At 43.3% G+C, this 17,692-nt stretch overlaps 1 protein-coding gene across 1 annotated transcript in view; it reads left to right on the forward strand.

The window, feature by feature from the left end:
• Window positions 1-17,692, forward strand: part of cdh13 (cadherin 13, H-cadherin (heart)) — a 391,528-nt gene that overhangs the window by 338,937 nt on the left and 34,899 nt on the right. Inside the window, exon 12 of the mRNA XM_061036764.1 lies at window positions 7,054-7,196. Within this exon, the coding sequence (XP_060892747.1) occupies window positions 7,054-7,196 (143 nt within the window). The remainder of the gene's footprint in view (window positions 1-7,053; window positions 7,197-17,692) is intronic.

A 17,692-nucleotide genomic window follows, 5' to 3' on the forward strand; every position in this document is an offset into this window, starting at 1 on the left:
GGCTGACGTTAGCATTGCTAACAACACCAGCCTTCAGTCCTCCTAGCAGGTTAACGTCCACATGCCTGTGCTATGAATGTGGTCACACATTGCTCGGGTCAATATGCCAGCTAAACCTGATGCAGCCGAGATAAAACTTGATCTCCATTTTATAGATCAAAATAGTGACAAACTGCGCTGCGCTTTAGGATGCCATTCTTTCACCCTTTCCTGTTGTTTACCTTCTGCTCATAGTGCAGCATTAGGCCGGAGCACATGCTGATATACCGTCTGTGACATTATGAGGAGTGCATTTACCCTCTCTGCAGTGCCTTTTATGTTACATTAAAACATACCTATGTGTTCGTTAACAGTGGTTATTACTGGAAGGGAAAGTGTGTGTGTGTGTGTGTGTGTGTGTGTGTGTGTGTGTGTGTATGTGTGTGTGTGTGGGCGGGCGCACAGGGGAAAGGTGTTTGCTGAGGTTGATTGCTAAGTCATTTCCCAAGGCTTTGTCGCGCTCCGTCAGCCGAAGAGCTCCATTTCAAAGACATTTTGTCTACTGCTGAGCACTCCGGCAACGAACGGCCTTGTTGTGAAGGAACTCTGTCACGATGTGTGTGTGTGTGTGTGTGTGTGTGTGTGTGTCTATGTGTTTCACTTTTATGAGTCACATTTCACGGAACAACAGCTTATATCGATACATCAAGTGTGCTATGTGTGTATATTTTTATAGAGAGATAGATAGATAGATAGAGGCACTTGAACTCCAAAATCAGTGACTTAGGACATTAAAAAAACAGATTCAAGCCCCGTCCAATCACAATCCACTAGCCATCAGTGGCCGGCTAAGTGGACACATCACCGGGGTCATGATCTGCTCTTTACAGCGTCCTTTTTTTTTTTTTTAAATGTTGGCGTATCTCACAAGATTTTTTGGAGAGGTCCTTCATTATCTTCAAACCTTTGCCCTGCAGAGCTGTAGCTGCAGTCACCCACACAGACATGCACGCACAGACACACAAAGGGATAACTCTGGGACGCATTTTTTTTCAATGATGAGGTTTCAGCCATAGCACTTCCTGTGGATGTCCTGCTGTGGCAATCATAGCCCTACGATCATATATAGGGAGAGGATTATGGGTTAAGTTTAATTTAAAGCCATGTAGTGCACAAGAAGCCGCAATTTCATCCTCATATCCTTATATGATAGGCCCTAAATTCCATCTCTAAATTCAGATTGGGACACACACCTGTAAATACAAAGCTTGATCCAAAGGCACCTGGACTGGTTGAAGAGCTTGAAGACGTTTCACATCTCCTCTGAGTCTGGTGGACGGGGCTACAAATTTAAAGGTCCCATATTATGCTTTTTCTGGTTTTATATGCTCTTTAGTGTGTTTTCCAAGTGTCCTGTGCATGTTTAGACACATCTATGTGCAAAAATTCAAAGTCCGCGGAAACGCGGCTTCTCCTACGTCCTCCTGTTAGCTGTAGCATTAGCTGCATGTAACGCTCGGTTCTAGCCCCCCTCGATAAAAATTTGTCAGTCCGACGTCATTGTCAGTGTGAGATCACTGATCTAAGCCCATTGGCTCGTTGTGGCAAGCCCTGCAGCTCATGTTGAAATTTCCGAGAAGCGTGCTGAGCAACTGACCAATAACGACAGAGCGGATCGGCAGACCAATCAGAGCAGGCTTGGCCCACGTGGGGTCTAACAGTGGGGGCTCAACAGAGTGTAGCTGACGGACTCAGAGCGTAGAGGGAGCAAGGAGGAGCAGTACATGAAAACAGACACTTTTTTCGAACTTTAGCTATTGTGAACGTACAAAAGTAGGTACATAGATTAAATATACGAACCCCAAAAAGGGCAGAATATGGGCTCTTTAAGCCTCTATCCACAGTTGTCTTTGGATCTAGCTTCGAATGTACCATGACCTGGATGACCGAGAACCTGCACAGACATCTGTAAATAGTCTTTATCAATCTTTTTTTTTGGGGGGGGGGGCTTTTTGTGCCTTTATTAGAGAGATAGGACAGTGGATAGAGTCGGAAATCAGGGAGAGAGAGAGGTGGGAATGACATAGATAGATAGATAATACTATATTGTCAGACGTATTCTGAAATTTGCCTTGCGTCACAGCGGCTCCATTTGCGGCACAACAATTAAGACAGGAAACAAAGATACAAACATTTGACACAGCACAACACTCAAGATACAAACATTTGAAACAACACTCAAACGCCAAACAAATGCCCAGAGGCCCTAAACGTGCTTTGGTCGAGGATTCAGCTCCACATTCAATTTTAGAATTGATTGGTGAACAAAAGAGTGTTTCAGTCTGACCTTATTAAAACGTGGGACCCTGTATCTCCGGTTTGATGGTAACAGTTCATACTCTGTGTTCAGGGCGTGGTCAGGGTCAGAGGCGATGCAGTTAGCCAGTCTTAAAATGCTTTTGTTGTAGGCGGATTCATGGCGTCTGTGCATGGGTTGGCCTACAATCTTAGAGCAGATGTTCAACTGCTGGAGCAGTTTAGACTTCAGAGTGGCGGACAGACACATATACCATGAGGTGTTACAATACTGTAGGACACTTAGAATCACAGAGGTAACAAACAAAAGAAAAATCTGTCGACTCGCCCCAAAAGATCTCAGACGGCGGAGGAAATCAATTCTTTGTTTTGTCTTTTTACAGATGTAATCGATGGACATGGAATCTTAGGTAAAGGGTTTATGTACAAAGTTTTCCATGACATAGGGACCTCGTGTGTGTCAACTGAAAAAATTGGTTGCCATACTGGAGCCAACTCAGCTGCAAAGTTTTTTAGCAGAAAACCGCTACACTTATGAGGTCCCGCTGCTTTCTTTGTATTTGTACCCTGAAATGTTTTCCTTACATCTTCAACAGTGATAATAATTCTGTCTGAAGCTGCAGGTATGATGGTTCTGAGTATTTCGGGGAATTTTGCAGGGTCATCTTGTGATTCAAATCTAATAAAAAAAAGAGTTAAGGTCATTGGAAAATTTAAGTTCATTGTCTGTTGCAATTGATTTGATTGGAGTTGACATGCCCGTCATAGCTTTCATGGTGTCCCACACTCTTTTAGGGTTTTTAGCTTTAAAGGCTTGTTCAAGAAGCTGTCTGTGTGCCACTTTTGCTTCTCTCAGTCTGATTCTCAACTCTTTTTCTGTAAGTTTTAGTGCTCCAGGATTTTTATTTTTAAAAGCCACTTTTCTTGTATTTATGACTGCCTTTATGTCACTAGTGACATATGATTTATTATTAGGGTAAATTTCAATTTCCTTTGTTGGAACAACCAGCTCTACACAAAAATTGATATTGTCATTTATGGAGCCCTCATGAAAAATTTCCCAATTCGTCCAGTCAAAACAGGCTTTCAGTTGTTCTTTACTCTCATTTGTCCATGTCCTAATCACTTTCTTTTCTGGTTTACTTCTCTTAAGTTTTGTCTTATACACTGGAATCATGTGCACAACATTATGGTCAGAATTTAATATAGGTGGCCGGCACTTGGACACATAAGCACCTTTAACATTTACAAAGCACTTGTCCAAAATATTGTCTTTCCTGGTCTGGTCCTTGACGTACTGCTCGAAACCAGGCAGCACAGTTTCCAGGTGACATTGATTCAAGTCTCCCAAAACTATAGCCGGTGCCTCAGGGTAGTTGAGTTGTAGCTCATGAACACAGTCAGCTATGGTCCGTGCAGCTTGTGACGCTTTCCCGTTTGGGGGTGCGTATACAACGAACAGCAAAATACACCCAAATTCTCTTGGCAAATAAAATGGTCTTAAAGTCATGCCGAGAATTTCTACATTGGGATCACAGATCGTAACTTTGACTGAGTGCATTCGGCACCATAGATCGTTTATATACATGCAGATGCCTCCTCCCCTTGTTTTTCCCGAGTCAGCCTCTCTGTCTGCTGGGACATGAAAGAGGGAGTCAGGCATCGTAGCTTGTAACCAGCTTTCTGTAAAGCATAACAGAGATGCCTCTCGGAATTCATTACAGTACCTTGCGTATGTTCGTATAGCATCCACTTTGTTGCTCAAAGAGCACAGGTTTGTGAAGACAATAGATGGGAGTGGTGGCCGATTTAATCTCTTTCGTAGCCGGTTTCGAATTCCTCCACGTTTCTTTTTCCTTTTTTTGGTCCTGATAAGCTCCTGGGGGATCTTTTCCAGCGTCAGCCGGTAGAAGTGGCTTGATACAACTGCTTGGGTCGGGTCTGGTTGTAGCTCCAGCAGAGCCTCTCGGCTGTACGAGCGTGCAAGCCGTGACGCCTCACTCAGATGTGCTTTCGGACATTGCATGGAAAGGCATTGTCCAAGTAGACTGATTAGCCACAGAAACACAAGCACAGTTCGAGGGACACTCATCTTACACTTTAGACGAACATATTCCACAGACAGGCCGGATAAGATGACGTTTTAACAACATTAAACACGAGAACAAACAAACAAACAGAGCGTGCTGGGACGTGCAGTGCGCAGCTGAGCAGCGCACCTGAGGTTTCCGCTTGGTAGAGCCTCCGGCCCCCACGACCCTGAGCGGGAAAGGAGCCACAGGTCGGATTCGAACCTGGGCCGCCCGCTTGAAGGACTACAGCCTCCATACATGGGGCGCGCGCACTAACCACTGCACCACTGCACCACCAGCACCTCTTATTATCAGTTTTAATACACATAAATACAGAATCCTCATACATCTTGATAGTCTTGTTTCAGATTGTACAAACTAATCTGACAGTGTATTGATTATAGCTCATCTCATTTTAGTCAAGTCTTTAAAGAGTGACATTGTAGATTCATCCATATCTCAAAAAAGAAACACAGAGACCGAGTGTTTTCAGACATATTGTACTTGAAGGAGTCTCGCCTAGACTCTTTTATTCATTCGCAGTGGTTGGTTTGTCAAGGTAACTCTGCTGAGCTGCTTCTCTTTGAAAGGACAGATCATGTTCTGTCTCGGTGAAGTCTGTCTGATTGTCAGGGGGAAAAAAGACACTTCTGTACAGTGCTATTGAAAGCTGTTTTTGATAGACATTAGAATCAAACCCAACACAGCAAAAGTACAACATTAGTTATTATTTTTGGTCACAGTTTTCAGTTCTGACGGCACGGCCCATTTTTGTATCCCATTCTTTGGAGTTTAAGGCCATTTTTACAGGAACAGCAAGGGGTTCAGAAAAACTGCTTTTTTAAATTATTCTAAAACAATTTCTTAATTTTAATTTGAACTAAAACAACTTTTCCATTTATACAAATTCTTGTTGTATCATGTAAAGTGTGGGTGAAAAAGTAACATCACACTCCCGATGAGGATTTTGAAGTCAGTTTCTCTTTACTCAAGCAGAGCACAGAATCCCACACAACACAAAGTAGTGGGAGAGGAGCTCCCCGAATAGAGAGAAGTCTCAGTATTTAAAGGGGACATATTATGAAAAATCCATCTTGTACAGTGTTTGTGAACATATATTTGGGTAACCTGAGTGTCTACTGACCCACAACATGTGAAATAAACCCATCCAGTCCTTTGTTTGTGGTCTGCATAAGTCTTACTAAACAGAGAAAAAGGCTCTGTTCCAAATGTGTTCTCCTTGTGATGTCACAGTGGGATTCTGGTAAAAAAAAGATACCCTCCCCTCCCCTGGTATCTCCACCCATGGACTCCACCCCTAGCCTAGAAAGCTTTTGCACAAGTCCGCCATTTTTATTCTCTCTACAGAGGAGTGATGTCTACTGGGAAAACTGACGGGGGGCTCTTTGCATTTAAAGAGACAGACACACCAAAACGGAGCATTCTGAGAGAGCTGGTTTATACAGGGTCACAAACCTCCTCTGGTGCTTGATTCATGTTATATTTTGACCAAAGCACAGCACAGATGTTTCATTTAGACCCCAGGGGGACTGTTTGAAAAGGTGGAGAAGGGGGATTATATCTCCTCTTCAAGCACAATACAGATAACACTTAACATATGTCATGCTACTTAGCAACAGAGAAGTTATCTCTTCTCTGAGAGGCCCGGTTGTACCATCTTTCCACCATCCACGAGGACATCTGCTTACTCCCACTGATCTTTAAGACTTCTAAAAGAAGAAGACACTTAATCATTGTATGAGCATAGCACTCAGTTACACACTCAGTATTTGTCCATCATAAAGTCTCAGTGAAAAGAAGGCAGTGTTTAAGTAGACCAGCTGTACAAATAGGAAGACATTCATATTTAGGCTAAATATTTTTCACAGACACTTAGAAATGGGTGGTAGAGCATTGATATTTAATTGTGTACTGCAACTGAGTTTGATAAGCTGCTTTGTCTTTTCCCGGTCTGCATCATGCAGGGATCAGCTGGTGTCTTCAGCTCCATGTTAGTTAACATTACAGCCTGCTGCAGTCTGTAAACTTAGCAAACCTCCGTAAGTGTTTCCATTTGAGTGGGTGACACATGTAAAACGATGTTTGCAGAGAGTCATTTTTATGTTTACCGTTTTCTCTTCCTTGTCATCATGCTCAACACTGAAACCAAAATGTCCCCACAGCGATGATTTGAGAGACGGCGGTGCTTCCTCATATTGCTGCCTCTCCTCACCGCTCATCGTGTTAAAGTAATGTGTATAATCTGACGTCAGTGTTGTCAGCTATCCCCAGCTTTAGCACATGGTGATTGGATACAAATTCAGGAGGAGGGGTTTCCTTATCCCAGCACTTGGACTTACAGGCACACATACAAACGGAGACAATTAGGAGAGAGATCAAATGCATGGAAGCTAGACCGAAGAACTGCAATTTCACAAGAGCTTGTTGATTCTCTACTTATTATATAGGTAACAACTTTATAATTAATATTCTTTAAGATGTAGTTGGGAATCTGATGTCCTAATAAACTGCATGTGAAAACCTTTGTGTGTTGTCTGTTGACGTTTCTGCAGAGTTTCCCAGTATGATGCCTGGAGGCTAAAAGTATAGGACCAAAATAAACGTCCAACTTGTATATGTTCTGGTATGTGTGAACTTCTTACCTACTTTATCTACCCTCTCTCAGGTACGCTGTCCTGCGAGACCCAGCAGGCTGGTTGAGTGTGAACCCTGTCAGAGGAACTGTCAACACGTCAGCCCCGCTGGACCGCGAGTCTCACCATGTCCATGACAACAAATACACAGCTGTCTTCATCGCCACAGACAACGGTACGTGTCAGATACCCCACTGTAAATGGCATGATATAATATCACTTTTCAAATCACATATCGCAAACAACTCATAAAACCTTCAGTTCAGTAAACGTCCTTTTGCTCCCTTTCTTGAATAAAATTTTTTACTATTTTTGAAAAGTTAATCAAAACTGAATTAGTTTACGAAATGGTAAATGGACTTCAGCTTATATAGTGCTTTTCTAGTCTTCTGACTACTCAAAGCACCTTTAGAGCACATGTCACACCCACCCATTCACAGCCTTTCACACACTGATGGTAGTGGTTGCTATGTAGTATCATCAGAAGTAACTAATGCCATTCATACACCACCACTGAAGCAGCAGGAGCAATCCAGGTTGAGTGTCTTGCCCAAGGACACATCGGACATGTTGCTCAGCTGGGGATTGAACCCTTGACCTTCTGGTTGAGAGGCTCTAACTCTACCAACTGAGCCACAGCTGCCTTGCGTTCAAAACACTTTTTTTTAAAGCACAAAGACAACATTTCAAATGTTGTGCTGAGTGCTGCCGAGGTGTGAGAAGCATGTCTCTCAATAAGAGAGTCAACCAGAATTTTCCTCAATTTGTAAAATTCATGAAGTAATGCAGGCACCATTGAGGCTGAACCATATTCTGGAGCAACATGTGCAGCCAAACAGACAACTCATTTTTCAGTGAAGGCCCTGCTCATTTCAGCGAGACAATGTCAAACCATTTGTCCCTGGTACCTTTGTCTCCTCAACAGCATCATGTGAATCCTTGTACTTCCTCTCTGATGTACATCGCTTTTGATAAAAGTGTCTGCTAAGGGAATTGTACAATCCTTGCCCCCTTGATGTTTGTATTTAAGTGTTCAGTGTGTGTGTGTGTGTGTGTGTGTGTAAGTATCTCAGTGCTCCTTGTGTGTATGAGTCTCGCCTTTCTTTGTGCTATTCACTGCTGGCTGTAAAGCAAATGGCCCCTTAGGGATACATTAGTTAAGTTTACCTTGACAAAGGAGACCCTGAACTGTTATACAGCTCAAACCCTACATTAAGCCAGAATGGTCAAACATCCCATTTAAAAAAATAACTGAAACATGTCTCCTAAGTTCCCACACGCTCAGAGTGTTGTGAAATGTGTTGCTGGCATCACATTTAAAATAAACCTTTAATTTTCCCAAAAGAAAGAACATTTCTCAGTGTCAGAATTTGATATTTTGCCTTTGTGTTATTTTCAAACTAAGCTTCATCGTTTTGAAAAACCATCACATTCTGTTTTTGTTACACAACGTCTCAGCTGTGTTGGAAATGGGTCGTTAAAATGTAATTTTCAGGAAATCGGTTGCAGCGTCCTAATCCGAGTCAGACTTTACTTACTACTTGTGAAATGTAACCACATGAACAAACATCAGTATATACATTTACAAACTATTTCAGGGGGTTAAACTTTATACGTTTGTCATAGATGTTATTTTATGAGCCAAATATGTCTGCTCTGTTTACAGATATAATCTTTGTGCAAGTATATTTTGTAAAAAACAAATCAGTTTCTCTGAGTGACGACTGTCGGTGCACATTCATGCCACCAAAAATGAAATAGTATAAAAATGTTCTTCATCTGAACACACAAAGGACTGACTGTTATTTTCACCTGCACACATTGAAACTGTCATTATCCCTGGTGACAATAGGATGGCCTTAATTGGCGTTGCTTTCTGTCTGACCATATGGTTACTGGTTGGCAGTGTCGGTGGAGCTGCTGCTCTGAGACTTTCTGAGGCACAGATGAAAGTGTCACGATCCCCGACGTATCACCCTTTTTTCTCTTTCCTTTTTTCCCTTTGTGTGGCTTTCTGTCTCTGTCCCTTTGTCCCCCTTCTCTCTCTCTTTCTGTCTCTCTCTCTCTCTTCCCATCAATCTATCTGGTCTCCTGTGCTCAGGGAGATTCTGACAGATCCATTAGAGGAACTGAGAGATTCTATTAGTAGGCAGCAGAATAGCACTGTTGTGCTGGGGAATTTGGCAGCCTCAGAAAGATGAGCACTGAAAGAGGAGTAATGATGGGGCAGGAGGGGAAGCTGGGGAAAGTGGAAGGGTCAGGGGAGGAAGAGAGAGGAGGGGACATGAGAGTAGATAACAGCGAAAAGATATAGAGCAGGGGGAGTGTGTGGGGAAAGGTGGAGGCGATGAGACATGAGGAAGATTATCAGTGCAAGGCAGGATGTAAGATTAAAAAGTGGGCCAGTAGAGGAGGCGGGACTAAAAGTTACCGCACAGCTTTGTGGTTCTGTGTCAACTTTTCCAGATACTGTTTGCATCACGTGTGTTTTACTGAAATGAGGCGTCTGCACCGACTTGTGCAAATAAGTCAAAAAGACACACGGTCTGATTCACAAAACACACGCAGGGCTGAAGGAACACTAAACCATGCTGCAGCGCAAACAGAGTCCCTGTGCACCGGTGCTGTTTGGGCGGATTGAAATGAACCATTATGCAATCATTTGGGGGAAATTTGGTCCCTTTCTATGCAAATTGGCCTCACTGCAAAAAATGATTCTAATTCACAAATTCTGGCACGAACAGCCACCCACAGTTAGAGTTGAAAAACGAGTGTCTGTTGAGAGTTGGTAGCGACTGCGCTGCAGGATTTACAAGAGACGTACAAACTTTTCAGTGATCAGGAAAACGATTCCCCCCGTTTACACTATAGAAATAAATGATCTGCAAATAACGTCCGTAAATGTGACTTTGACATTACTTTTGTTTATAAAACCAGAGGTTAAATCAGTCACAGGCTGTCAGTGGCTCCACACTTCATCCCTGCGTGGAGTCGTAACCCATGACAACGAGATGTTGTTTTCCTTGCTTGCTCCATTCAGGGAGGAAGCTTTGTTGGACTTTGTTTGTAAACTGTGATACTCACATCACATCTTTGGAGGCTGGTGGCTCACTACTCTTAAACAAGTTTCCACTCCATTCCCAGCTCATTATCTTTATGACAGACAAACTTGTCTTCTGTCAGCATGAGAGCTCATCTCGGCGCAGATTAAACGTGCAGAGAGCCTCTCTCTACAAAAAAAAAGACACATTCTAGTTCCTTAATGTAGCTTCAAACTGTGCAAACATGAAAGGGATATATATCTTACTGCCTTATTCTTTTTATGTTTTATATTGTGAGATGATTACATTTTACTCAAATTTAAAAATATTCCTTTTCTCTCAAAGTTTTGTTAAACCTTAATGAATCACGATTAATTGGCTGACTGCTGAAGTTGACATCCCTGTTGAGATCAGCAGGATAAAGGATGTTTGCTAACTAAACGAGGCGACATAAGGATACGTTATGGTGTGTTTAAGGTAGGGTGGGACCACCTAACAACAGCTCTCAGCCTGTTGTTAGAAGTTAGGCTGAGACAGCATTTCCAGCATGGCGGCTGCTGCCAATGAGCCCCCTGCCATAACAGATGGGTGACATCACTCAGACTTCATCCATGAATATTTACAGTGTATTGCTGATACTACAGGATCATTTTCAGTAAGCTGGCCTGCTCTCTGTTGGACAGGTCGGTGCCAAACACCGGTGGTTAGCTTGTGCTAGCGTGTGGTAGCTTCCAGTTTAGGTACAAGCAGTCGACGTTGACACTAAGGGGGCGAATGAGTCCAAGAGGAGGGGCCCGGTTTGAATGTTGTGTCTGCAAGCTGCAGGGAACATTTCTACTGCCCCAAATGTTTGCCTGGTTAAGGTCTAGTACCGAAACGTTGCCAATAAATGTTTGTTTGCATGTTATACAGTGTGCAGGAGTTTACCTCTAACTGACTCTACCTTTAACATACAGTGGACCTTTTCACTTGTGAATTTAAAAAAAAGACACATGAATTTCATTTAGTTTTGATGGTTTACAATACAGTATGTGAACAATGTTAACACATTAAAGTCCATTTCTCTCTGATATATCACAAATCCGCCTCGTCACTACATGAGGGAGAAACTAAACTGTCATTTTCAAAGTCAGTTCATGTTAACTACTCGTGACAAAACTGACATGAAACGTACAAAACCACTTCTACATTGTCACATAAATATATAAAATTGGTTTGCTATCTATTGAGCCAAACTATAACTCTGAAATCGTTCAGCATGCCATGAGGTGAGATCGATTAGATGGAGTTGTGTTCATGCAGCTCCATGTCGACTTTTAATATAAGCAAGAACTATACAAATTCCTGCCCCCAGACCTTTAACTATCCCCTGTGTCGATGCTGGAATGTGTGCGCTGTGTGTGGACGTATTTGAAATGTGAGCAGAATACTGATATTTGCTCAGCCGCTGCTTCGCCTCTGTCACTGCACGCTCCCTCATTGACAGGACAAATTTGCTCCTTCCCCACAGCGGCCTGCGCAATGATTGTATGACAACCCACCTATGTAGACTACCAGCAGAATATCGATTGACCCTCACGTCTTCATCTTTATCTTTATGTGAAGACATTAGATGAATATCTATCTACCCTGCAGGAGGGAAGAGGACGGTGAGAGTTATGGATCGTCTCACACGGAGAGTGAGGAGGTTAAAGGAGAACATGAGATAAACATGTTTTTAAAAGACATTTGAGAAAAAACATATATCTACTCTTAAATGTGAGAAAAATCGATTAAAAGATTGTGAGGGGGAGAAAGAGATAAAATCAACACTGGAATTGTTTAGTTTTTCTCACTGATTATACTCCAAAAGAAAAATAGCTGGCCAATAAAGTTTTTTTTCCCATTGTCATCGGTGCTCCCATGGATAGTTAAAGCTGATTTGACCTTTTGTGCTAACCTTAAATGGGAAGTATCCTCCTGGTGAATGGTTTGCATGGTTAGCAACAGATTGACTGTAGAGCCTGGTTAAGAGCGTGAGAGCAGGTCGGCAGGAGCAGTCCTCCAGGCAGAAAACATGCTGATGGTGAACGATAAACTGAAGCTTCTACAGGGAGAAGAGAGAAAGTTACAGTTCGCAGAAAAGTTAGAAGTCATGAATAAGATAGATATAATGGATGAGAGGTGGAGTACAGCAAAGAGCAGAACACAAGGTGGAGGTAGAGATGATGATAATGTTGATGTCAGTGGTCATCTCAGTGAGAGAACCCGCAGCATTGAGTCTGTAGTTTGACTGTTCCACTCTGTTGCCATAGCAATCAAGTGCACTTGCAGGAGCTGCAGACGGAGCCACTTGTCTCTCCATGAGGTGTGAAGTTGTAGACATGGGATGACTTTGTGATTGTCACGCAGGTGCACATGCATGCGTGACTGTAAATGTGTTTATTTGCATGGCCTGATGCTCACACTCGTCACTGCGTCTGTATCTGTGCACATCGTCTCCTCTCACCATCATGCGCTTCTATTTCTGAGTTAATGACTGAAAAGCCACAACCTGGTGCCGCCTGGGCAGCAGCACCTGGCAGGCCAGCGGAGTGGTGCGATATTGTTTAGAAGAGATACTGTTCAGACCTGAGCAGAGGGGCTTGATGGGCTGTTTATATAAAGTCTCAGCAGTAGCTTTTGTTTTTTGCACGCCAACAAATTCTCTTCTGCTCTCTGATTCCCCGCCGGGACGCCAGCTGTTCTCGACTTCTCACCCCCTTCTCTTTCCTTCACATTAGTTTTGGTATTCTGTGTTGGCAGATGTGTGTTTGTGTGTGGGTGGATTGAAGTTGTGAGTTCATCCTGGTTTTTAATGTCTTTGTCCTGGTGAACGCAGCGCCTCTCTTTTCCTGCCCTTGCGTCTCCGCTAACTGTTGTGTGTTGCGGTTCAATGTTTTCTCCTGTTCCTCATTTAAATGTTAAACCGCCTCCTGGTGGGAGCCATTTGTCATTGGGAGGCATGAATACATTATCAAAGCCCCAGTCGTCTGAACAAGCCAGCACACACAAACTCTCTCAAACACACACACACACATGCAATCTTCAGTGGCTGCTACCTCTGAACCTCTTATTAAAAAATCTTAAGTTATGCAAGAAAGAACAGAGCAGTGTTTGCTTTGAGCAGGTGGACATACTGAGGAGAGACCTTCATTCAGACTCAGAACGGAGGATGTGTGTGTGTGTGTGTGTGTATCACAATGAGACACCCTCCACACAAGCAGAGAGAGCTATGTTAATTACAGGACTATAAGGTATTATATGCACACACACACACACACACACACACACACACACACACACACTCAGTCAGAGCAGAGTGATACGTCTCGGCAGTCAAACAGTCAGATCAACTCCCCTCTGGTTTAAATCAAAAGGAGAGAGGGGGTGCTGAATTCTAATGGGTCACAGAAGAAATCTCTTTGGTGCTCACATGGACGTTAAATTAAACAGCACTGTGTGTGTATGTGTGTGTGTGTGTGTGTGTGTGTGTGTGTGTGTGTGTGTGAAATGTGTGTATCTGTCCATCTCTTTATGACAGCTCTGCATATAAGGTTCATCATCTGTTCCCTCAGAAGACACAGAAGACTGACAGTCCTATCTGGCTGTCAGCAGCAGACATACCCTCTGTGGGATGTCGGTGTGGGTGTGCAGGTGCACCTTCCTGTGTGTCTCTACATGTGTCCATCTCCGTGTGCACTGTGCTGCCTCGTTGCCATACTAAGTGCGGGGAACCATCGCGCTGCTCATTTCTTGTAATGGGCTGGGTAATGTTTGAGTCCCTGTTCCAAAACCAGCCCAGATAAAATGGCTTCACCGCTAAGTGTCTTGTCATGTCACCGGCACACAGTGAGGCAGCCTGGTGGGATAAATGCACGATAGATGGACTCATGTTGTGTTTTTGGCCGACTCAAACCGCAGCAGGGAAATAATAAAGCCTGATGAGCCTGTGTTTCAGCCCAGTGCGCTGAAATCTTTAGGCCTGTGATAGTAAAGAAGAGAATGAATAGAATCAGTGGTCCTCTACATTTGAACGTGTCAGTGTTTACGCATTGATGAGTCTTTCAGCTCTTCATCTCCGGCTCTGAAATGAATAATGAAACTCCACTAAAGCCTGTTTTAGTTATTTATGAATCAAAGTTTGATTAATAGGGGATTTGGGACTGAGCTGTTAGCAGATAGAGGCAGAGTGAATGCCAGAAATCAGCCATGACTGCCCTCTATAACTTTCCAAAGAATCCATTATAGCAGAGCCAAGAGAGCGAGAGCCGAGGAGCAGACTGTGTCTAATTGATTGTAAATATAGTAACAAGACGCTCAGTGTCAGAGAGACAGAAATAGAACGTGGAAGCTGATGAGACGAGCTGGAGTTAAGAGTGCAAACAACCTGACACCCGGCCGAATCAGCTGAAGATACGGATAACACAAAGCAAAAGAAACGTACAGTGGAATAAGGAAACAAAAATGTTCACTCATCCAAAAATATTAGGGAATCTTAATTTTCACTAGTCCTGCTTTTTTGTTAGAAGATGAAGCCAGCCAATCCAAACACTTGTTACAGCTTGGCATGTTGTTCTCCAATGAACATTAATCATGTCTCCCACAGTGTTTTGAAAGGCCCAATTTGCATACAGCCTGATGGTATGGACTCAGTGCACGCAACCTATTTGCCTAAACTGTGCATCATTTCTGCTTCACTGGTCTCTTGATTGATATAAGTAATTTTATCATTATATCATGACTTGAATTTAGGAGTCTTTCACCCAAATGAGCACCCCACCACCAGGTTTTTTGTTTTCCATATTTATTGCTGTTTTCTGTATAGATGTTATGACATATTGAGAGAGAGAAGCTTTAAAAAATGGGCACACACTCTGAGAGCAATCAGCACCTGCAGGCCGGAGGACAGCTCCATGTTTCTGCCTGACACGTGCAGGAGTTTAGGGGTGAGCCCGTGTGGGCACGGTGTCAAAACAAAACATTTGCATCGGCTCACTGTCTGAGGGAAGTTCAGCGAGTTTGTCACAGATTACTGCCTCTCCTTTTAATCAATACTGTAAACAAGATGGCTGCTGTCAGGTCAGTTTTACACTGGTACTTTTTCCCCTTTGTTTGACCTTGGATAGTAGTCTGACCCACAATTTCCACAATAACTGTGTAAATAATAGAACTGGGAGACAGGCCTTTTTCAATATAAATGTAGAGCAGATCTCCGACCCATGCACCACTTAACACATTACTTCATACCAGTAACATGCCACCGACGTTTATAGACGTTCTAGCCTTACCTTCAATTTCCACATAATTCCTGCACGCTGCATTCTGTCAGCACCACCGTTTTGCTCCGTTAGACAGTGCGGCCCTGCCCCACTGGGTCAGTTTATGGAGCGTGGGCGCAGCGGAGCACAGCCATGACCAGCTGTACACACGGGTTCACAAGCTCACAGGAGCCTTTCTACAAGATCTACAAGGTTAAAAAATGGCAAACAACATGTAACTCTGTCTTTCTGGTGCTGCTGGCATGCTCCTGAGACCGGCCGCGGTGCGCGCTGTGGAAACATGATCATTTACTTGAGTTGGAGCAAACACATGGTCTATGTAGGAGTTGCGGGTGACATTCTGTACTTACACCTTGGCGTAAAAGTCACACCCACATGTAAGAAACTTTAAGTTAGTCCTGACTATCAGCTCTAAGTCAGACATGAAGCTACACATAGGTGTTCACCCAGCTGGTGCACTCTGCAGTCTTACTCTACACAGTGCTGGATTGATTAAATTGGGATCTGAAATGTAAGGGGTGTTTTTCTCTCTGATCTGTGTCTGGTGTTTCCTGATTTGGGCAAACGCTCAGACGGTCCTGTAAAACCTCCTTTTTTCACATTTGCATTTATATAACAAGGATCAGCAATAGAGACTTAAACAGTCTGGAAACACTTGATGTACCTTAAAGAGCTTGGATTTACTTAACAGAGGTTAAACAAACATTGTCAGAAGGTCAGAGGCTTTGAGGGAAAGCATTTGAACTGAAGTGGCCTGGGTGAATTCTTGAAGGGTTCACTTGCCCTGTTGTTATGTTGAGGTCACTTTCACTCCGTGTATACATCACTCTCTTGTCAATGTCTTTATGGAGACAGCCACAGAGGCAAGCGGGTTAAACGAACGGACTGAATTGTGTTCCTGCACGGCCAATCAATTATGACCCTGTGTTGCAGCAGGCAGGGGTGAAGCCGGCGTGAGGTAATGGTGCAGGGTAGGGGATCAAGGCATCTGACCCAGGATAATAGCAGCGTAATGGGATATGCTCTAGAAAGCCCAAAAGATCACAGCTCAACGTCGTCTTGCTGTCTGTCACCTCCCCTGTCTTCCTGCACTTCCTCATTAACCCCATATAAACACCATCCTCCCCACTTTTGCGCTTTAGCACCACCTCCACAACCCGTGTCTCTCTCTCCATGTTCCTATCTGACTGCCTCTGTCTTTCATCTCAAGACTTGTAGCAGACCCTCTTGGGGAAGTCGCCCCATTGTAAACATGCTCTCGTTGCATCAATGATTAAGTTCTACCTTTGTTTAGCTCTGCCAGGGAGAAAATGTCTCTCTCTGTTGTTGGTTGTTATCCGCCCCTGCCTCTCTTGTGTCCTTGGAATACTAATTAATCTTTAGATCAGAAGTTATTTTAGTTCCTCCTGGCACACTTCAAAACAAACACACCTCTTACCCATTCATCAAGAACGCTGCTTTCTGTGTGCAGTGATACCACGATGCTGAAGCTCACTCACTGGTTATGTGCAAAGTGAGTAACACTCTATATGATTAAAATTTTAAAAAGTGTCCTCCACCTCCTCACCCAGCACCGATTTCCATCGGGAGGTTCTACGACAGCTTCCTCGGTGGAGACATGAACAGCTTTGGGTGTAGTGTTAATGACGGGGAATGAGATGAGTGGGAAGCAGAGATGGAGGGGGCTAGAAAATGAATGATGAAGTCAGCTGATGGACTCATGCAAACACAGCTGATGGAAGATTTTGTTTTTCAGCTCATCTATAAAGTATGTCATTAAACCAACGCTTTAAAAAAATCTGTCAGGGCCTTGGTTCCTGATGAGCTGAAGGCACCATCTGTGTAAGTCAGAATGTGTGTGTGTGTGTGTGTGTGTGTGTTTAATTATTTATTTATTTTTTATACTGAGGGCTGTATTTAGGCAGATGTGGGTGTCTGTGTGGGGCACTAATTATACAGTCTCACAGTTGTAAGTTGCTTCAAAGGCCACCTCAATCAACACCTTTCGTGTCAAAATCTTCACCTGCCTCTTAGTGTATCTTTGACAAGCTGTGCTGTTGCAATCTCAGCCACAGGGATGGTGCATAACTTTCTTCACAACTTTGGTTAACGAGATAAAATCCTTCCAGACATTGAGCCTTGACACACATGAAACAGCAGAGTACCAATTTTTGGGTCAGCTCATGCTGCCTCAAAGGCTAAAATAACCAAACGACTTCCATTGGGAGGTATGCATGTTAGCTCATAACTAAATTTAATAAGGCAAAGATTTAATTCTATGTTATGGAGACATTTGCAAACATGCACACAAAACAAAGGTAAAACCTTCA

Source organism: Labrus mixtus, chromosome 4 (genome assembly GCF_963584025.1).
Source record: "Labrus mixtus chromosome 4, fLabMix1.1, whole genome shotgun sequence".
In the NCBI taxonomy this organism is placed as follows: Eukaryota; Metazoa; Chordata; class Actinopteri; order Labriformes; family Labridae; genus Labrus; species Labrus mixtus.